The following is a 22,999-nucleotide window of genomic DNA, read 5'->3' as shown; positions in this document are numbered from 1 at the left end:
ATGTCCAGATTGAGGGGGTGGAGGATGGTGGGGGGAGAGTTCATAAGATTTCCCTTTTCGCTGACGATATCTTACTCTTTTTAAAACATCCCCTTACCTCAATACCTCGACTAATGCAATGCCTAAAAGACTATGGAGACATCTCTGGATACAAAATTAATCAAAATAAATCAGAGGCAATGATGATATCAGGAACATGGCCTAAAAAACTAAACGAGATGGTGTCATTTCACTGGTCAAAACAAGGATTTAGGTACTTGGGGATCACTATCACATCTGAAACTACAAAACTCTTTGAGGCAAACTATAATAAGCTAATTAAACAAATAAAGAGTGATCTAGTTCGTTGGGAAGTTCTTCCTTTATCTCTGTTTGGAAGAGTTGAGACTATAAGGATGAATCTACTTCCACGATTCCTATTTTTATTTCAGTCATTACCCATAAGAGTTCCAATTTCCACTTTTAATATGTTAAACAAATTAATCTCTAAATTTATATGGCAACATAAAAGACCCAGAATTAAACTTAAAACACTCTATTTAGCTAAAAATAAGGGAGGCTTGGCTTTACCAAACATAAAATTGTATTATTGGGCAGCGCAACTAGCGGCAATTGTGACTTGGAGCAGTGGAGATGAGGAAGCAAAGTGGACTCAAATAGAGCAAGGGGAAGTTAAGGGTGTAAAACTGTCTGCCCTACCCTTTATGGATCCAAAACATGTCAATAAAATGAAGAAAATGAAAATGAGTGGATAAAACATACAATAAAGGTATGGAAAGAAGTAAAGAAAATGCTTAAAGACGTTGGAACAATTTCTCGAGCTATGCCCATAGTGGGTAATGTAGATTTTCCACCTTCAATGTGTGACCATGGTTTTAGGAGATGGGCAATTAAAGGCCTTCTTATTATTAATCAGCTCTTCAAAGAAACACACTTAAAATCTTTCACACAACTTCAGGAACAGTTTGACCTTCCCTCCAGCGATTTTTATAGATATTTGCAAATTAGGCACTATATTACAAACCATAAGGAAAAAGAAAGAATTTGCAAAATCCCAAATGGCATTGAACAATATTTTATCACGATTACAGAAAAACGTCTTCCTGTTGGTAAACACGTTTCTCATCTCTATAAAAGGTTGTTAACAGATATGACCGGAAACACTTACAATATTAAAGAAAGGTGGGAAACAGAAGCGAATACAGTAATAGAGGACGAGTTATGGGATAAACTTTGTTATGGATGCCATAAGGGAATTAGCAGTCAACAGTGGAAGGAATTCGACTGGAAAATTAAAATCCGTTACTTTCTTACCCCTATGGTTATTTCAAAATTTGTAAAAGATCCCTCTGCAGCTTTATGCTGGAGGCAATGTGGTAAAACAGGGGACCATACACATATATTTTGGGAGTGTCCAGCAATTCTTGAGTATTGGAAAAACATCAAAGAAGAGTTGGAGAAAATTGTAAAGAGAGAAGTTCCCTCAAATGTACGAGTTTTCTTACTGAGTGTTATACCAGTCGATGTTTTCAATGCTGACCAAAGATATATTTTACGTGTATTACTACTAATTGCAAAAAAAACCATTACTGCTAATTGGAAGTCTGTAAAAGTACCAACTGTAATTGAATGGAAACAGAGACTAAAACAGACTTATATGATGGAAAAAATGACTGCATCACTCCAATTGAAAACCGACCTTTTTAATCAAAGATGGCACATGGTTAAAGAATATTTAAAGATATAATTTTTTTTTATTATTATTTATTTATTTTATTTTATTATTATTATTATTATTATTTTTATTATTTGTATTATTATTTTATATCAATATATGGCTGTACATTACTGTATCTTGTTTGTAGAGATGTGAACATTTATATTAGGTGCAACAATAGATTTACACAGAATATTCTTATTTAATATTATTGTTACTTTCCTCTGTAATACTCTTGTTATTTTATTACTTGTCTCAGAAATGTTTCTGTTTGTTTTAAAATGTTTTGTTTGGAAAAAATATATAAATAAAAAGTTCAAAAAAAAAAAAAAAAAAACATGGTCACAAGTTATTGGCTATGTTTTGCTATAATTGTAATAGGATGTTTAGTTTGTTAATCTTGTCCAGTGTTTCTTCCCTAAACAAACCCATTCTTTTAAAAACACATACATTTATTCTTATTTTATTTTATTAAACTGGGACCCTTCTGAAACTATCAACCACTGATTATGAATTAGTTATAATTTATAAAGTCATGAGTTCAAAAATTAGTTTGCTCTCTGCTGTCATTTAGACTCACATAGAGATGAAGAATCAGCGTATGAATCTCAACAATAGTGACAATCAATAAAAAAAACGAACAGATCAACTCTGAACATCACAAAACACTACTTAAAGTCAACACAACAACAGCAGCAAAAATAAAGGCAAATAGTAAGAATTTAAGAAAATGACCAGGCTATTCAGCAGGATAATTTATTTGTGCCGCAATGCATGCTGGGAGTTTTGAGTGTCACCACGGCTGAGATTCATACGCCGATTCTTGATGTCTATGTGAGTCCAATTGATTCAGATGTTTTGACCACAAGCTGTTCCCATGCTCTTCAAATTATCTGGTTGTTGCAACAATGTTATAAAATTGTAGGGTTCAAGTTTTGCAAAAAATTAAGCGTCAACTACATGTTCATAGATAAGACTAGTAAATTATTAGTGAATTAAACTATTATAAAATAATCAACATAACCAACTCATGGTTTTTTCTCAGCTTTGCTTGCTATAACAAATGTATTGAAAACACACCGTTACAGCAGCGAGAGATAAACGAAAGTTATTGTGTCAATGTTCAAGAGCCCAACTAAAGCAAACACTGATCACCATAATGTTAACGTCAGAAGAAACAATCAAACATCATCTGTTCATTCTCAATAAGAGCTTCTGTAGTCGTCTGACAGAAATAAAGTCAGTCTGGTTAGTAATGTGTGAAGCTGGTAATGCTGTTTGTGGAGTTGTTTAATCCTCTGATGAGATCTTCACAGATTTAATGTCTTCTTTTATCTTCAGTTGATGAAATCATGTTTCTCTTTCCTCCAGTGATAACAGCAGGTGTTCATCAGTGTCTGAATTCACTCTCTTCTTTCCTCTCTCTCTGTCGAGTGGTCTATATCAGTGAACTAGTGTAGGGAATAGTGAATAAGGGGATAGGGAGTGATTTTGAACACAGCCTCTGAGTGGCGACTTTAAGCGTGTTAATTCACAGTATATTACTGTTGGCTATTTTCTCGAAAATGACAAATATTACCCAGAATGCATTGTTTTCTACAGTATATTACTGTTTTAATGGAAAACAGCATTTTACTGTCAAAATGTGGCCATTTTTTTACAGCATTTTTTTACAGTGTACCTTTCATGGTATTATTACGGTAAAATACTGTAAAAAATGAGAGCTGTATATAAACAGTAGAGGGCTGTAAATTAACAGTACATTGCTGGCACCACAGCTGCCAGTAGATTACCGTTATTTTACGGCACAATTTTTTAAAGTGTGCATATAAATGATCCTCAACGCTTGCGTCACGGTTGGGTTTATGTTGAGAAGCACTTTATTTCCGTTGTGTTATGGATTCACAACCCATTCTCACTCCCAAGGCGTCAAAAACCGAAGCATGGTCAACTGCCTTCCGCGTCACAATTAAGACGCTAAAGGTGCCCCTGGGCGTCATTTTGCGACGCGCTGGGTGCTCCATTCATTACAATGATAAACCTTTGGCGTCATAAACAGACGCATTTAATTATTTGCGTTTATAAAAGCAGACATGATTTTATTAATATTTAAAGGCTACTTTTATATTTCGGAGCAACTAACTCCACTCCTACCCTAAACCTACCCATATCTAAACAATATAAAACACATAACAGGCAAATAAATGTACAGACACAGGTATTTATTGCAAAAACTGACCAAAGCAGTATAAAAGTATTAACTCATGTTGCATTCCAAGTCTTCTGAAGTCATACGATATCTTCATGTGAAGAACAGAGTCGATCTTGATGTTTTAATCGCTGAAATGATTATCCCGCTGCCCCGTGAACGAACTCATTCATATCTCATTCAAAATAATTCAAAAGACTCCTGAGCATGACGCAATCGGTCACAAGACACACGAGAGCCAATGACATTTTACAATCAATGCTGACGTAATGACGCAATTGGTCACAAGACATACGAGAGCCAATGCAATTTCACTATGAAATCTCACGTAACCGGCGCCAATATTTGAAATTTGATTGTGTTTGTTGATGATCTTCTGCGGATGGAGATGCTGATCGCTTTTCGGGATTTTCTTCATACAAATCAATCGTTTGGCCTCGGAAAACTTGGATTATTTAACTTTTTTGAATAACTTGTGTATGCAGTCGTATATGTCAGGCTATATCCTGTGTTTTATATCATGTTCAGACAAATGGGTAGGTTTAGGGATGGGATGGGGTTGGGTTACATGTTAAGCATGTCTAAATAGCGTAAATAAAATAAATGTAAATAAAATTATGCTTGCTGATTAAATTGAAAAACACACTCCAACATGTCATAATGGCAAAATTATAAACTAATACAATTTCACCATGACGATAACATTACTAATACCCAGCGCGTCTGTGTATGACGCCAAAGGTTTCTCACTGAAATGAATGGAGCACCCAGCGCGTCGAAACATGACGCCTTGGGGCACCTTTAGCGTCTTTATTGTGACGCGGAAGGCAGTTGACCATGCTTCGGTTTTTGACGCCTTGGGAGTGAGAACGGGTTGGGATTCACGAGATTTACACAAGAAATAGAAGGCAATGGTGTTTGCGACTCACAGTATGAGCTGTCCATGTACTGAACTCTTATTATTTCACTATGGAAAGGTTAATTCACTTTCTCATTCTAGGGCACATTTAAGTGATGATAACAGGCAGAATCACTGAAGGAAAGAGTCAACATTTATATGTCACCATAATGGAGATGAGTGTTTGCTGTAGTTGGGCTCTTGACCCTTAACTTTTTAACATTAGTTATTTTTTTCTGGCTGTTTTAACAGTCTGTTTGATACGTACATTTTCGCAGAAAAATCTGTTCAGAAGTTGATGATGTTATGATTAACATAATCATCATTTAGTGATTAGATCAACTATTATCATTCAGAGACAAATTTCTAACTGTATGGGGCATGTGTTGATTTTACAGTATTGAATACAGCAGTTCTGTGAAGTTAAAGGACAACTTGTTTCGGTTGACCCATCATTACCCATCGGCCAATCATGAAGTCAGTAGTGTTGCGGCACCCGGGTTCCCTGGCCACAATCATACATACACTTCCTTTAAGGCATGAGGACACATGATTTCCAACAAAAATGTGTTTTATTGTGACCAACCAATCAAAATAATATCACTAATAAAGAACACAAACGGAATTAACTTACACAAAAAACTACTGTAACAAATTATAGCTAGACTTAAACAACTGAGGTCAACTCTATGAACTTCAACAAACTCATATAAGGAAAATCAAAGGAGAAATGAACAAAACAAAATCTGCCCCCCTAAAAGACAACAGACAGTTATATAAGAGAACTGGTGGCCCCACTTAAACAAGACATTTTATATTAACAACTAATCAAAGTAAATATGATAAAATATATAATATAACAACCAATGTTGATAATAGTTTCATTCCCTTCACCCCCTATGAAGTTGCTTCTAGTTGTTATTGGTGAGCAGAACCATCAGGCCTTAAATATCTACTGCTGTATGAGCTTTTATCAGTCAAGACCACTGTGACGGATAGACATACACAGCGGCCGACACAATTCATCTCCACTTCAATCCACCTATTTTACAGCTAGTAAGCGTAAAATGAACCGACGACAAATTAGCCTACTTAAAATCAATAAATAAATCATTGTAAAGCTGTCAACCATAATCTACATAATGTGTTCATTACATCCAACATATATCTTAAATATAGTGTATTATAAACTAAATTAAAGGGTACATAAAGAGCAAATAAATTAGTCAGGTTTTGTCACAGTACCCTGCAATACCCGAATTGCCGTTGTCTTTACAGGGAGTACAATTGCTGAGCTTTAGGAAGCCTCTGGATGGAGCTGGAGGTCAGTTATTGGGCAACAGCCCAATCACAGCAAAATGGACCATCTGGCCAATTAGAGAAGAACGAGCTTGTGAAAAGAAGGAATTTAGAAAGATTGAATCTTCGGTTGAGTCGTTTGGAAATCGTTGAAAAATGTGGTGATGTGAAATGTGTAGTATTATGAGAAAAATATAGCGTTTTTTGACCTGTGATGCATGAAGACTTGTACGATATTCCAAAAAAAAATTAGGAACATTTCTAATAGAATAATAAAGGCACTTTAAACTCAGTATAAACTATGAATAAACTGAAAGTCATGTTGTGTGTTCTCTCATGTACTGTATTTAAAACATCTCTGGAATCCAACGCTTCCCAAGCACAGACATAAACAGAGTAATAGTTATTAAGTAAAGAACCAAGAAAGCCACATCTACGATTCTTGCCACTCTGGTCCAGCAGAAGGATTTCTGCATCTCATTTTGAACTGAGTCTGGAGGCCTCCGCAGGTCTCTCTCGCTGTCTATGAAAGGAAATAAAATGCATGGCCATAGATCAGTTATATTTATTGTGGTCAGTATCATCTCGCATACAATTCTTCGATTGGGAATTGCTGACTCTAATTTGTAGGAGGAAAACAAACTCAATATGCTCTTACCATCTTGGCCTCCTACAGCAGCTGTAGTGTCCACTGCTGGTCTGGTCTCAGCTCCTTTAGCCATCAGAAAATTCACAAAGACGGTCTCCATAACGCTGATGGCAATGAGACAGAAAATCCCACTGCAGTATATCCCTATCAGCGAAATATGAATGCAACAGATCAAATGCATCTGAAATTACATCCCTGCTAGTTTGTTGTTGATGTTCAATCATGTTTAAGGGTGATTTCAGTAATGAAACAGGGTGATATGTATGTTCAGTTTTTGTTCCTTTTCTCTGTGTTCTGTTCCTGTTTTGCCTACGAGTTCTTGGGCCAGGAAATTGTATTTTTACTTTGTATAGAAACACTACACACTGCACATGTAATACTTATGCACATGGTCATGTTTAAAAAAAAAAAAAAAAATATATATATATATATATATTTGATTACATGGAGACAGTAGCGGTATGGGTAACACTTTACAATATTGTTCCATCATTAAACACAGGAAACAAGAAAACATTGTAACTCACTATTAACATTCTAATAATAATGAGTTATGCATAAACGATATGATTTTATATATGGTAAGTATTAACGATTCCTTCAGAAAGCATTGCTAATTATTTTGAATCAGTATTCTGAGATGAAAAGCATGAAATGTTTTTGAAAGATTTCAGATAGCAAAAACTTAGCAATTGCTATCATTCTGAAAGAAGTGACTAAACATTCAGATCATTATTCTAAAACAAAGATCATTGTAACCCATTAACAACATACAGCGTATAATTAGCAAATTAGGGTCTACTCTTCAGCACAATGGGGACACACAAAACTCAATTTTACAGTAAACTACTGGCAACAGTTTTTTTAACAGTTAATTAGTCTTAAAATACATCTTGTGGGGTTTTATCTTACACCTTTACCCCTTTCAACCAGGAACCTGTATTGTCCACACAAAAAGTAAAAGTAACATTCAACCTTGTGTTGCAGTGACATAATTAAGTGATTAATTGATGATTGAGCATTAATGATGAACACCTGCTGTTAGCAATCAGAATAACTGCGCTGCAAAAATGTTTCTTACTAAGTATTTTTGTCCTGTTTTAAGTCCAAATATCAAAATATTCTGACATTAAGAAGCATTTACTAGACAAGCAAATGTTTTTGTCTTGTTTTGGGGGAAAATAACTCAAATTAAGTGAGCTTTTGCTTAAAATAAGCAAAATAATCTGCCAATGGGGTAAGCGAAAATAATCTTGTTTTCAGTTTAAATTAAAATGATTTAGTTTATCCCACTGGCAGATTATTTAGCTTATTTTAAACAAAAGCTCACTTAATTTTTAATTATTTTTCCCCAAAACAAGAATTTTTAGATATGTATCTGTATTAGATCTAAAAATACTAATTTTCTCTCTCTCTCACACACACACACACACACACACACACACACACACACACACACACACACACGGATTAACCAGGTTGAATATTTCTGTCGGATATCTGCAGAAGCTCATACTGAGAAGTAACAGAGGTTTAGATATTAAGGTTTTGTCGACATTTTTTAGTTTGAAGTCACCATTATGGTGATTGGTTTAGTTGGGTAGTCTATTATTTGTTTAGAACATCATGTTATTAATTTTTCATTACTGATTGCAATCTAATAGATGCTGGAGATCAAAATGTTCAGTGGATAATGTAGAGATACAGGCTTTTTCTGTAATTATCAAATAAAATTTGACAATGCTCATGTATCAAAAGATTGCATTGATGATAACAGTGAAATAGACCACTGATCAGAGCAAGATGAGCATATCTTTTTCATAAAGAGAGGTGGAAAGTCCAGGGGTCAGAAAGGAAAAGTCCTGCCATAATTTTATTCCACTCATGAACTCAGTCAGCTGATTTCACCAATTAATTCTACATCCTGACTGAAAAACTGTGCTATTAGCAAACTTATTTTCTAATGCCACGAGTATGTGTATAATTACTGCTCCGCCCCACCTTATGAAATGCTTTGCCACATTCCACCTCTTTGCACATTTCAAAGTCTCTGCTGCCCTGTGGTGGACAATTCAAGACACTGACAATCACAAGATCTCAGCAGAGGGACTGTCAGACTCACCTATCAGAGGGATTTTATCAGACGTAGAGGGCAGTGTGTCATTAAGAATCAGCAGCATCACAGAAATAGACAAGAGCAAAGTAATTTTAAAGCTCAGCTTGTCTGCTCCCCTAGAGTCAGTGAAGAAGGAGATCACATCCAGCACGAGGAAGAAAAATACTGGTAGGATAATATTGAAGAAATACAATAGAGGTCTCCTCTTGATGGTGATCTGCCATGAGAGAAAGGGTAGAAATTTAATTTTCATGTTGAAAATACATCAAAATTCAGCAATCAAATAAAAACGAAAATTGACATTACAAACACATTTACACAGCAAAACCCCTGGTTGTGTATGAATGATTTAGTAACTACTCAATGTGCAATACCTTATGCTGATAATGTTGAACTGCACTCAGAACTAGCACTCAGTTCATTCTGGTGGAAAAGGGGTCTGAGAGATTTATAAACAAGTAGTAGCACTTTAAAATCGATCCTAAATGTAACTGGAAGCCAGTGTAAAGACCTGAGGAATGGTGTGATATGGTCATATTTTCTGGTTCTGCTCACAATCCTGGCAGCAGCATTCTGTATGAGCTGGAGCTGTCTAATGGTCTTTTTGGGAAGGCCGGTGAGAAGGCCATTACAATAGTCCACCCTACTGGTGATGAAAGCATGAACCAGCTTCTCTAAGTCTTGCCTGGAAACAAAGCATCTAATTCTTGCAATATTTTTCAGATGATAGTATGCTGATTTAGTTATTGCTTTGACAAGACTACTGAAACTCAGGTCTGACTCCAAAATCACTCCAAGATTCCTGACTTGATTTTTTGTTATCAGACCTTTAGCCTCAAGATATGCGTTCACCTTGAGAATTTCATCTTTGTTTCCAAATGTAGTGATTTCAGTTTTGTCTTTGTTTAACTGAAGATAGTTTTGGCACATCCAGTTGTTAACTTCATCAATGCATTTGCACAGGGAGTCAATGGGGCTGTAATCATTAGGTGACAGTGCTAAGTATAGCTGGGTGTCATCAGCATAACTGTGGTAAGCAATCAAGGAAAAACAGTAATATACTGTAAAACGTAACAGTCAGATTTACCAGATGAATCAAGATATTTTCACTGAAATATTAGTGCAAGTTAATAGAAAAAAGTTGTGCAAAGTCAGTAACTGATAAGGAGAGTAAATATTAAAATGACCTGTGTTTATGTGGTGTTGCATAAGATGATATAGAAGAGCTCTTTTAGTTGAATTCATTAGTTTTGTGGGTCACCGTTGTGCTGAAGAGTAGAGCCTGTGCTTCAGTCCAGGATGAGCAGAGAAACATTGATGATATGCTGCCTGATGCTTTATTTAACGGCAGTGACTGTGTTTGCTGATGCAGTTATGAGCTGTTTGTTGAGTAATTTATCACATACGTGTGTGCTATTGCTCACAACGAACCGCAAAGATTGAAGTTAAAGTCATGTTTCTAAATCATTTTACTACTACACCTTACAAGTGTGTAATGACTCAAATGAAGTTTTACGATACAAACACCTATAAATACTAGTTTTAAAATGAGAACTGTTTGAAGCGATCAGTTTTCCAAATGAAAAGTTACCTTTCATGGTATTATTACGGTAAAATACTGTAAAAAATGAGAGCTGTATATAAACAGTAGAGGGCTGTAAATTAACAGTACATTGCTGGAACCACAGCTGCCAGTAGATTACCGTTATTTTACGACACATTTTTTTACAGTGTGTGTATGAAATTATTCTATATGTATAATAAAAAGTTAATTTCTATTATGTATGCTTTTGCACTGTACCTGATATATCTGCTGATCCATACTAATCCTCAAAATGGTGGTTTCTGCTTCAGAGATATTTATACTGAGGAGTTCCCACTCTCCCTGGGTCTGAATTAATTCCTTGTTTTCGAGTGTAGCCTGATCTGAATCTCTCAATGGTTTAATTACAAGATGGTGATCTGTGGAACAAGCATAAGCATTGCATCATGTATTAAGTCAAGTCATTCAGAAAAAAAACAAAAACTGTATGTTTCATTTTTGTATTTGTTTGTCAACACTGATTTATGTGTTTCAGATATATACTTGAATACACTGTAGACTGAAGTGTTATATTGCAGCTTTGGGTGTCGAAGGGAAACCTGTAGAGATCCATCTTACAGGCCGTGGTCAGAGATAAAACATCAGATGAGAATATATGGCCATTATGTTTCAACCGCACATATGGAGACTCCTTTGCTCCAAAGTTTGTCTCGATGCTAAATGGATTAAAAAAAATAACTGAATATTATTGAGGACAAAATGATTAGAGATCATCACAAAAAAAGTTAGTTTTACAAACCAAAATGGCATTGTGGGGTTTGCCTGGAATTATTAAAGAAATATATATATATATATATTTTTATTGTAATCAGAGCAATATCCCTATAGTGCACACTGCTCCCACCAGCAGGGTGTTAAAGTTACACTGAAGCACACACTTAAGTGATTAATTGAGTGATGATTGTTGATTATTGAAGATATCTTATGTAATGAGCAGAATGAAATGAACACTGCCCAGTGTGCACACTACAGATTAGTACATGTAACACTGAATCAGTTTATTTTGATAGGGTTAATTAGATAATTAAGTGATTAATGGAGTGATAATTCAGCAGCTTCACACATTACTAACAGACTGACTTTAATGCAATGTATATTGAACAGGTTTCTATGCAGCAATGCATTCTGGGAGCCATGGATTCGTTTTGTATGATGCACCCACAATGCAGTGCACATCACCTTTAAGGAGATTCATACACTGATTCTTGAACAAATCCTTTGAATGCTATTAATTGTTTCCCATTCTTTCACTAAGTGAGGGGGGAAAAAAGTTTTGTTTAAAGGTGCCTTAAGGTCCTTTCACACCGGACGCGTAACGAATAAGAGAATATTTCGCATGCGAATGTTTCGCGTCAAAACCATTCACATCAGCCGTGACACGAATTTGCGACATTTCAGAACTCCAACATTCCAAAACATTCGCGGCGACAGCCGAGAAAACACGGGCACTTCATCATTCAGTGAAGACGAGCTTTTCATTTTATTTAAAGGACCGAGAGGAAGGTTTTGGGTGCAGCCAGTCTTATAGAACAGAGAGTCTGAAGGGGAGGATGCTAATCTTGTACAGGAGCTAAAACTTTATCATGACCGGTTCAGCACTTACTTTCTAAAGGCTGTGGGACAATTTGAGGATCTTCTCCAGAGACGGCAGCGCATCTGACGAGACAAACCGCGCACTTCAGGGAATCAATCGATCCGAGCAGATGTTTCCAGTCGAGTCACAATGTAAACATTTCAGTGCCACAGACATAGCCTACTGATGGCAACACGTTCACTTTCCATAATCGTGGACACAATGTTAAAAAAAAAAAATCAACTATTTATAAAAGGGTATAAGATATTGCTGTCTGTAGCATACAGTGGGCAAACACAGCTGCAGCTGTAAGTTATAGCTTACAGTTGTTATCTCATGAGAAATGCCATGCCTGGCAAAGGTTAAAGTTGATTGAATAGCTCGTGACATCAACTGGACATTTCGACACCTTTGTTTCCTTTATGTGATTGGTTGAAGCTGTTTTTGTCGCCTCTAGAGTAAAAAAAATCGACATCGAAACGAAAAAAATAAATGTCGTTTTTTCGCCTCAGCACATTCGCGTTCGGTGTGGAAGCGCTCATTACACAAACAGCTGTTCGGGAAAAAAAAAACATCGCACAAATTATTCGCACGTCAAAATCGCGTCCAGTGTGAAAGGGCCTTTAGAATGAAAAATTTAATTAGCCTTGCCATAGTGAAATAATAAGAGTTAAGTAGGCCCTACATGTACCTCACATACTGTAAGTCTCAAACACCATTGCCTCCTGCTTCTTATGTAAATCTTGTGAATCAAAAACACCATGGAAAAAAGTGCTTCTCAACATAAACCCAACCGTGATGCAAGCGTTGGGGATCATTTATATGCACGCCCCCAACATTTGCATCTGTCCAAACATATTGTCAGGTGGAACTGACAAAGCCGAATCATCAGGACTGCAGCATCACTGGAGGACAGCAAACAACAAATATTCCTCGCTGCAGACTGTAGCGCGGTGATGTCACGATTATTGCGTCACGTATGTGTTAGCGCGCATGAGCAAAGTGACGTTTCGTCGGTATTTAATATTTAATAATTTATATTTAAATTTAAATATTTAAATTTAAATATTTAATAATGAATGTACGCGCATGCGCGAATACACAAAGTGACATCATCGGCGCGCATGCGCGTACATTCATTATCAACTTCAATCACCTGAGGATGATGTTAGCGTTCGCTCGCTCGAACGGTATGGATTCCATGGCAGTAAGTCAATAAGCAGTGTATTTATGTTGTTTTTAACAATTGTGTGTTTGTGTTAACAGCTTTTAATTGTTAGGGATGCCATATAGAGCGTCATAAATGTTTAATTTATTAATGTTTAACATGTGTGCCTCTAAACAAATTAGTGTTTTGAAGATGTCTTAAAATAGAGCAGAAAGACTTAAATTAATGAAGTCATGTCATTGATTGTTGCATGCATTGCAAAAATAAAATAAAATAAAATAAAAATCCTAATTTTTGTCTTGTTTTTCCAAATAGATATTTAAACATCTTTAAACAGAGATGCATTTACATGGAATGCAAATGTAAATTGGAGTCTCAAAAGAATGAATAAAATTATAGGAATTTATGTTGAAAACAAATCAAATATCTGTCAATAAGTAATAAAACCTTTCCTTTGAAATAGGTTGGTTTTCTCAGCTTTGATAGATGATATTTGTTATTATTTTAATTATAAACTTTATATTATCAATTTCAAGAATTCGTATTCGTATGTCATTTTGTATCTTCAGTAAATGGATCTTGGTTAAAAAAAACTTTAGACACTTGTGAAAACTACTGAGGAACAACACTTTTTTTGCAGCATGATCAGATCGTACTGTAAAAGTTATGTTCCTGTATGTAGGTTATGTAACTAGTTTTTTTTTTTTTTTGTAAAATAAATTTCAATCTGTAATGTCTGTCTGTAATGTGTCTGTCTGTAATGTGTCTGTCTGCAATGTGTCTGTCTGCCTGCATGTCATGCCAGTCTGTAATGTCTGTAATGTGTCTGTCTGTAATGTGTCTGTCTGTAATGTGTCTGTCTGCCTGCATGTCATGCCAGTCTGTAATGTCTGTCTGTAATGTGTCTGTCTGTAATGTGTCTGTCTACCTGCATGTCATGCCAATCTGTAATGTCTGTCTGTAATGTGTCTGTCTGTAATGTGTCTGTCTGCCTGCATGTCATGCCAATCTGTAATGTCTGTCTGTAATGTGTCTGTCTGCCTGCCTGTCATGCCAGTCTGTAATGTCTGTCTGTAATGTGTCTGTCTGTAATGTGTCTGTCTGCCTGCATGTCATGCCAGTCTGTAATGTGTCTGTCTGTCTGCATGTCATGCCAGTCTGTAATGTGTCTGTCTGTAATGTCTGTCTGCCTGCATGTCATGCCAATCTGTAATGTGTCTGTCTGTAATGTGTCTGTCTGCCTGCATGTCATGCCAATCTGTAATGTCTGTCTTTAATATGTCTGTCTGCCTGCATGTCATGCCAATCTGTAATGTCTGTCTGTAATGTGTCTGTCTGCCTGCCTGTCATGCCAATCTGTAATGTCTGTCTGTAATGTGTCTGTCTGCCTGCCTGTCATGCCAGTCTGTAATGTCTGTCTGTAATGTGTCTGTCTGTCTGCAGGTAATGCCAGTCTGTAATGTGTCTGTCTGTAATGTCTGTCTGCCTGCATGTCATGCCAATCTGTAATGTCTGTCTGTAATGTGTCTGTCTGCCTGCATGTCATGCCAATCTGTAATGTGTCTGTCTGTAATGTGTCTGTCTGCCTGCATGTCATGCCAATCTGTAATGTCTGTCTGTAATGTGTCTGTCTGTAATGTGTCTGTCTGCCTGCATGTCATGCCAATCTGTAATGTCTGTCTGTAATGTGTCTGTCTGCCTGCCTGTCATGCCAGTCTGTAATGTCTGTCTGTAATGTGTCTGTCTGCCTGCATGTAATGTCAGTCTGTAATGTGTCTGTCTGTAATGTCTGTCTGCCTGCATGTCATGCCAATCTGTAATGTCTGTCTGTAATGTGTCTGTCTGCCTGCATGTCATGCCAATCTGTAATGTCTGTCTGTAATGTGTCTGTCTGTAATGTGTCTGTCTGCCTGCATGTCATGCCAATATGTAATGTCTGTCTGTAATGTGTCTGTCTGTAATGTGTCTGTCTGCCTGCATGTCATGCCAATCTGTAATGTCTGTCTGTAATGTCTGTCTGCCTGCCTGTCATGCCAGTCTGTAATGTCTGTCTGTAATGTGTCTGTCTGTAATGTCTGTCTGCCTGCATGTCATGCCAATCTGTAATGTGTCTGTCTGTAATGTGTCTGTCTGCCTGCATGTCATGCCAATCTGTAATGTCTGTCTGTAATGTGTCTGTCTGCCTGCCTGTCATGCCAGTCTGTAATGTCTGTCTGTAATGTGTCTGTCTGTAATGTGTCTGTCTGCCTGCATGTCATGCCAATCTGTAATGTCTGTCTGTAATGTGTCTGTCTGCCTGCCTGTCATGCCAGTCTGTAATGTCTGTCTGTAATGTGTCTGTCTGCCTGCATGTAATGCCAGTCTGTAATGTGTCTGTCTGTAATGTCTGTCTGCCTGCATGTCATGCCAATCTGTAATGTCTGTCTGTAATGTGTCTGTCTGCCTGCATGTCATGCCAATCTGTAATGTCTGTCTGTAATGTGTCTGTCTGTAATGTGTCTGTCTGCCTGCATGTCATGCCAATATGTAATGTCTGTCTGTAATGTGTCTGTCTGTAATGTGTCTGTCTGCCTGCATATCATGCCAATCTGTAATGTCTGTCTGTAATGTCTGTCTGCCTGCCTGTCATGCCAGTCTGTAATGTCTGTCTGTAATGTGTCTGTCTGTAATGTGTCTGTCTGCCTGCATGTCATGCCAATCTGTAATGTCTGTCTGTAATGTGTCTGTCTGCCTGCCTGTCATGCCAGTCTGTAATGTCTGTCTGTAATGTGTCTGTCTGTAATGTGTCTGTCTGCCTGCATGTCATGCCAATCTGTAATGTCTGTCTGTAATGTGTCTGTCTGCCTGCCTGTCATGCCAGTCTGTAATGTCTGTCTGTAATGTGTCTGTCTGCCTGCATGTCATGGCAGTCTGAAATGTCTGTCTGTAATGTGTCTGTCTGTAATGTCTGTCTGCCTGCATGTCATGCCATTCTGTAATGCGTCTGTCTGTAATGTCTGTCTGCCTGCATGTCATGCCAGTCTGTAATGTGTCTGTCTGTAATGTCTGTCTGCCTGCATGTCATGCCAGTCTGTAATGTGTCTGTCTGTAATGTCTGTCTGCCTGCATGTCATGCTAATCTGTAATGCGTCTGTCTGTCTCTCTGCATATCTGTCTGTATGTCATGCCTGTCTGTTTGTCTGCATGTCTGTCTGTATGTCATGCCAGTTCTTTAATATGTCTGTCTGTAATGTGTCTGTCTGTCTGCATGTCATTCCAGTCTGTAATGTGTCTGTCAATTACATGTGTCTACAATTTAAGTACAGTGAATGTGAGCACCTAGTTAAGTGAACTTAAATATACAAGTTTTGGGAGACTCCATTACTCAATTGAATTGAGGGAACGAGTTTACTCAAATCAATTGAGTTCAATCAACTTATTAAGGTTTTCAGTGTAATGTGTCTGTCTGTAATGTCTGTCTTGCAAAAAAAAAAAAAAAAAAAAAAAACATAGTTTGTCTGTTATGTCTGTCTGTGTCTATCTATTTATCATGTTTTTGTTTCTGATAGACTGTAAACTTTCAGTTTGAAAACTACTTTGAACTTTAAACTGAATCTTCAAACTTCATAGCTTTTGAAACTATTTCAAACTTTCAGGCTAGGCTTTTTCAATCTAAAGTTTGTCTTGAGAATTTTTTAATCTTGTTTTTATTCTTAATAAAGTAAGTCTCTTAGGTACTTTACAGACAAAGCCAATAACACTCAAGCATATCTTTGTCTAACTTCTTCCAATAATACATTTTAAAATATTGTCCTGGTATGACCCTGTACCATGTTAATGCCTTTCTTCAAAATTATTCAACATTCATTGTTCTATATTTTATCTAAATGAGGTGTCTAGAACTGGTATGCATTTTCCACAGAACACAAACAAGAGTTTGGGGTGCCCTGCTCATTGACACTATTCAAGGACTGCCCATCCAGGCCTGCTCCTGATGGCGGATGGGGAGTCCTGCGGTGATTTCATCCAGATAAGGAGGATGAGGGCTATTGCTCGGGTTTCAATGTTTTTTTAATGATAGAGGAATATTTCAGGCTGAGTAGATTTGAATGGATTGTTTTGTGTGTATGCGATATAAAAAAGTATGTTTGTATATGTGTGTATGATAATCTGTATGTGTACATAATTCTGTAATTATAATGATAAAAGAGATGCCTGCTTTGTTTTGAAATAAAAGAAAGTTGTCACTCTTATGAGTTTGAATTTTTTTTTAAAGTTGGTATGCATAATATGGGCTATAGACACTGAAAATGTACTGTATGTAGTCAGTTTAACATCAAACTACTTTATTGGCATAAATGTTTTACATGCCGTGTTGTCAATGCAACAGAAACTGTCCAAAAAAATATAATACACAAAAATAAAGAAGAACCAAGTAGGCTACAACATAATGTGAAAATAACACATTTATACCATCTGCCATTAGCCTAGCCTAGAAATCTAGACGCACCCTAGCAGCAGCAAATTTAATTTGCCCGCAAGTGTCATCTAGGCACTCTCAATACCCTTCTGAGCTGTGTTCCTCAAAATCTGGACGGCCCAATCACATCGTGTATAGAGTCGGCGGGCGGGGCCATAATGCCGACGGCCGAGTTGCGTTTGCGTGCTTCTAGTAAACACAGAAACTGGCGAACGGCGGCGGTCTTTTGAATCAGCTTTGACCGCGACTCTGGAAGACTTGGAGTTAAGCTTTTCTCTGAGAAAAGAACAAAGAACAGCACTGAAGTCATTCTTAAAAAGGGAAGATGTGTTCGGAGATTAGCCGACCGGATATGGCGAATGTTTAATCTATCAGCGAGCTCTGTTTAACCTTCGTTGCTCTGGTTGGTGTAGCGCTATCCTATCGCGTGCAGAGGGAGTTTGAAAGACAAACATTTATCCCGCCCCTCGGATTGAGATTGTCTATGGTGAGTTTCCAGACCAAACATCTTGATGTGGGTCTGGCTTGTCAGGCTACCATTAGCCTGGATGCCAGCCGAATTTAGCCCCGCCCACAACATTTTTAGGTCGGGCAATTCGGTATGGCCTTGCTCCATAGAGGAGTAATTAGGTGTGTTCGACATCGGCTGCGGCTGGATGCATGCGATCGGCGAGAGTAGCCGAGTGCAGGCGGGGAGGAGCTGCAAACGGAGACGTGAAGTCGGACACTTTCTGCTTCCCGTGGTGACGCTTGAGCTGTGTTTGCAAACTTTATCACAGCTGAAGTTAAATAAATGCAATATTTCATAAATACACAGATGTTTCAAATGATATTTTCATCCAATACTTTATATACTGCTTAATAAAGCGTCTATTTGGACAAGATTAATGGTTCAACATATAAACCACACTATCAATGAAGTGTTGTCAACGGTTTTTATCAGTTTTAGTTTGATAAACATGACAATATAACATCGCGACTACATGAAAAGAGGTTTTACTGTTATAAATAAATGATTTGTGAGCATTAGCGTGACATAAGTTTTCAGAATAAACACGAAACGCACGTGATCGCTGTCATACGGCGAATCAGCCAATCGTGGATCAGCTGTGTCGTCATCAGAGCTTGTGCATCCTCCTGCAGTCCCCCTTGAGAATCTGCAGCGGCTGCATCAGCCACCTGCTCTCGAATCGCTCTCGCGGTACTTTGTTGACATACGTAACAGTCACGTGCCGTCGGCGCTGTCTCAAGTCGGACAAAATTTCTAACCGGCATGCACTGCTTTAAGTCAGCCGCCGATCGGTCTGCGCATCGCTAGGTGAAGTCGAACAAGCCTACTATCCCCGAACAGAAACTATTCGGACCAATGAAATCATCAGGGCGTTGTTTAGACTGACAGATGATCAACAGTAACGTAATCATGCACGTCATCAAAGGGGATTGGATTATATTTGTTCGAATCCTAAATGGAGAGCTTGTTTGTATCTGCATTCACCTTCACAATTTCTCTCAGAAATGATGATCATGTTGGGTAAATACTCTGTGTATCCTAAAATTATTTTACAACACTGGCAAAGATCATGTATTCCAGCCTGATTTCAGCGCACGTGTAGACAGGGTTGCCAAGTTTTTACAACAAAACACGCCATATACACAGCAAAATCCTCAGTGTTAAATGAACACTGCTGGTGTTTATATGAGTCCACTATGAGTCCACACTCAGAGTGTTAAAAGGTAACACCAAATCAGTGTTGAAGTTAATGAGATAATTAAGTGATTGAGCATTAATGATGCACACCTGCTGTTAATAAGCTGTTACCTGATGACAACAAGTAGATTCTCTAAAGAAAAGAGAAACACAAGAACTACAACTGACTTCAGACACAGCCTTAGATGAAATCAACTGAAGATAAAAGAAGACATTAAATCTCTGAAGATCTCAGCAGAGGATTAAACAACTCCACAAACAGCATTACCAGCTTCACACATTACTAACCAGACTGACTTTATTTCTGTTATACATCTACAAAAGCTCTTATTGAGAATTAATAGAGTTTTTATGTCACCATTATGGTGATCAGTGTTTCGTTTAGTTGGGCAGTTGGATGACTTTTTAATGTTAGTGTTTCTCTGACTGCTGTATTGGGGTTTGCTATATGGCAAGAAAAGCAGAGAACACTAGTGACGGGACATTTGAAGCAAGGCTCCGGAGCTTGTGTCGAGCAAACCGGGGCGTTCCAGATGAAGCCCTGAATCGAGGCTTGTATCCTTTCCGTGAAAATCACGTGACGATGACAAATGAGGCCTTGTTTTCTGTTGAATACATCATTGCTTCATTCTGAGTATCGCTTTCGGACAAAAGTGGTTCGAAACCTTGCGGCTCTTGTGGGGTTTGCAGTAGGCATTTACATTGGTGTTGAGGTGTTGGTTGTATGTAGTAGCGATATCATTATATATCATAGCTTGTATTATATATTATATTAAATTATACTTAGTTTAGTAGATTATTAGAGTAAATTATAAATAGTTCAGTAGATTATTAGAGTAAATTATAAATAGTTCAGTAGATTATTAGAGTAAATTAGCCTATATAATTACGTATAAATATATATATATATATATATATATATATATTTAACATGAATGTATAACCCGGGGACATAAAAGTTCCCCCAATTGAAGAACCACCCATATATATATATATATATATATATATATATATATATATATATATATATATATATATATATATATATATATATATATATATAGCCTATATTAGTAGTAGCCCTAGTGTTGTTATTATATATGTATATATATTATTGCTATTATTATTATTATTATTATTATTATTATTATTATTATTAATAATAATAATAATATTATTATGAGACTAGACTGTATTAGGGAAAGCTTTCCCATCCCTGGAGTTTGCTGTTCCACAATTCCAGTCCCATAAGCACTGCACTCACAATAATTTATTTACAATCATTCTGGGCATTCAGTCATCACTAACCCAAATAACTACTGAATAGTTGAACACAAAGTTGTGTGTTTGTTTGAGTTGTGTGTGCATAGGTTAATACAATGAATGAATGAATGAATGAGGCATTTATATAGCGCTTTCAAATGTACAACTGTACACCCAAAGCGCTTCACACTCATGTCAGGGGTCTCTCCTCAACCACCACCAGTGTGCAGCATCCACTTGGATGATGCGACGGCAGCCACAGTACAACGGCGCCAGTGCGCTCACCACACACCAGCGAAAGGTGGAGAGGAGAGAGGGTGATAGAGCCAATTCAGTGGATGGGGATTATTAGGAGGCCATGATTGGTAAGGGCCAATCAAGGGAATCTGGCCAGGTCACCGGGGTTACACCCCTACTCTTTTACGAGAAGTGCCATGGGATTTTTAATGACCACAGAGAGTCAAGACCTCGGTTTAATGTCTCATCCGAAAGACGGTGCTCTTTTGACAGTATAGTGTCCCCATCACTATACTGGGGCGTTAGGACCCACACAGACCACAGGGTGAGCACCCCCTGCTGGCCTCACTAACACCTCTACCAGCAGCTACCTGGTTTTCCCAGTTGGTCTCCCATCCAGGTACTGACCAGGCTCAGCCCTGCTTAGCTTCAGTGGGAAACCAGTCTTGGGCTACAGGGTGACATGGCTGCTGGTGAATACAACGGTGAATACATTTTAAAACAAATTGTTCACTTTGAACTCCTGCAAAATTTACTTACACAGAGACATCAAGATTCAGCCTATGAATCTCAACAATGGTGACATGCTTAATGCCACAATGCATTCTGGGTCCATCATGCAAAACTCATCCATGGCTCCCAGAATAGATGGTAGCATGAAGCATGTCACCATTGTTGAGATTCGCAGGCTGATTCTTGATGTCTGTGTGTGAGTAAAGCTCACAAGAGTTCTAATTGCTAAGAGCTCAACTTGCTTAAAAAAAATTCAACTTTTCTAGAATCATAATAAAACAAAGTTAATAGTATATCATTCATACTCAGTCATAAGATCAGCTAATTAAGCCACTACACAATGATCATATTCCACTCATCAAGCGGCCAACAGCATCTGATTGTGTTTTCTCTGCTTTTCTTGCCATATAGCAAACCCTGATACAACAGTCAGAGAAATACTAACATTAAAAAGTCATCAAACTGCCCAACTAGGAAACACTGATCACCATAATGGTGACATAAAAAACTAAATTAATTCTCAATAGAGCTTCTGTAGTCGTCTGACAGAAATAAAGTCTGTCTGTTAGTAATGTGTGAAGCTGGTAATGCTGTTTGTGGAGTTGTTTTATCCTCTGATGAGATCTTCAGAGATTTAATGTCTTCTTTTATCTTCAGTTGATTTCATCTAAGGCTGTGTCTGAAGTCAGTTGTAGTTCTTGTGTTTCTCTTTTCTTAGTGATTCTACTTGTTATCATCAGGTAACAGCTTATTAACAGCAGGTGTGCATCATTAATGCTCAATCACTTAATTATCTCATTAACTTCAACACTGATTCAGTGTTACTTTTTAACACTCTGAGTGTGGGCTCATAGTGGACTCATATAAACACCAGCAGTGTTCATTTAACACTAAGGATTTTCCTGTGTACTAGCCTTAATAGCTTCTCGGGGGGTTCTCCGGGGAAAAATGGTGTTTAGGGGGGGGGGTAAAATGTGTGTTATTTTGGCAAGGTTCCCTGCTAAAATTCGCACTCATTGGTCTATATATCACATAATAGTCGCTTAAACCAGCGGACATAGAAAAGAACCTGCGGAAAAAACGCGGACTTGGCAACACAGTGCAGTTGAACACTGTTGACATTTGACAATGCGTCGCTTCGTTGCTCTGATTGGTTGTAAGTCTATCCAATTGATGTCTTTCCTGATTCGGTTAAAACACGCCTCATAATCACAGCCCAAAGGAACAGTTTCAGACTCATATTCTGACTAGAATTGAGTATGACCACGTTAGGCTAATCTGCCATCATTTTATAAAATTAATGATCTATGTACATTATGTTACTAAGGGTGGTTATTTATTTATTTAGTGATATTACTTATTTTATTTATGGTCTTAGCGTAATTAATTTATACATTTGTAATGCATGGGGCATGTAATTCTTGCAAGTTTTTTCGTGTGTTTGCTGTATTGAATTGGGAATTATTCAAATTAATAATTTTTGCGAGGCTGAAGATGAATTTCCACCTGCGTGGACAATAAAGAGTTGTAATCTAAACTACACTTAAAATACTAGGTACACAGCCATTACAGAGTATAGTCTGTAAT

The 22,999-nt window shown here is 37.4% G+C and overlaps 1 protein-coding gene and 1 pseudogene across 1 annotated transcript; both read right to left on the bottom strand.

Annotated features, from left to right (window-relative positions):
- Positions 1–5,591: 5,591 nt before the first annotated feature.
- LOC137089575 (5-hydroxytryptamine receptor 3A-like) lies at positions 5,592–13,267 on the bottom strand. The gene is made up of 6 exons (XM_067453171.1): positions 13,221–13,267; positions 10,975–11,147; positions 10,690–10,850; positions 8,895–9,105; positions 6,782–6,916; positions 5,592–6,646 (listed from the first exon to the last, which is right to left on the bottom strand). The coding sequence occupies exons 1-6, from the start codon at positions 13,265–13,267 to the stop codon at positions 6,471–6,473; spliced, it is 903 nt and encodes a 300-aa protein (XP_067309272.1). The 3' UTR covers positions 5,592–6,470.
- Positions 13,268–21,257: 7,990 nt separating this feature from the next.
- Positions 21,258–21,374, bottom strand: LOC137056916 (5S ribosomal RNA; annotated as a pseudogene).
- Between the last annotated feature and the right edge of the window lie 1,625 nt (positions 21,375–22,999).

The sequence above is a fragment of the Pseudorasbora parva genome, chromosome 2 (genome assembly GCF_024679245.1).
Source record: "Pseudorasbora parva isolate DD20220531a chromosome 2, ASM2467924v1, whole genome shotgun sequence".
NCBI lineage: Eukaryota > Metazoa > Chordata > Actinopteri > Cypriniformes > Gobionidae > Pseudorasbora > Pseudorasbora parva.
Note: the sequence above shows the minus strand (reverse complement) of the source record. Positions and strands in the feature narration are given on the sequence as shown.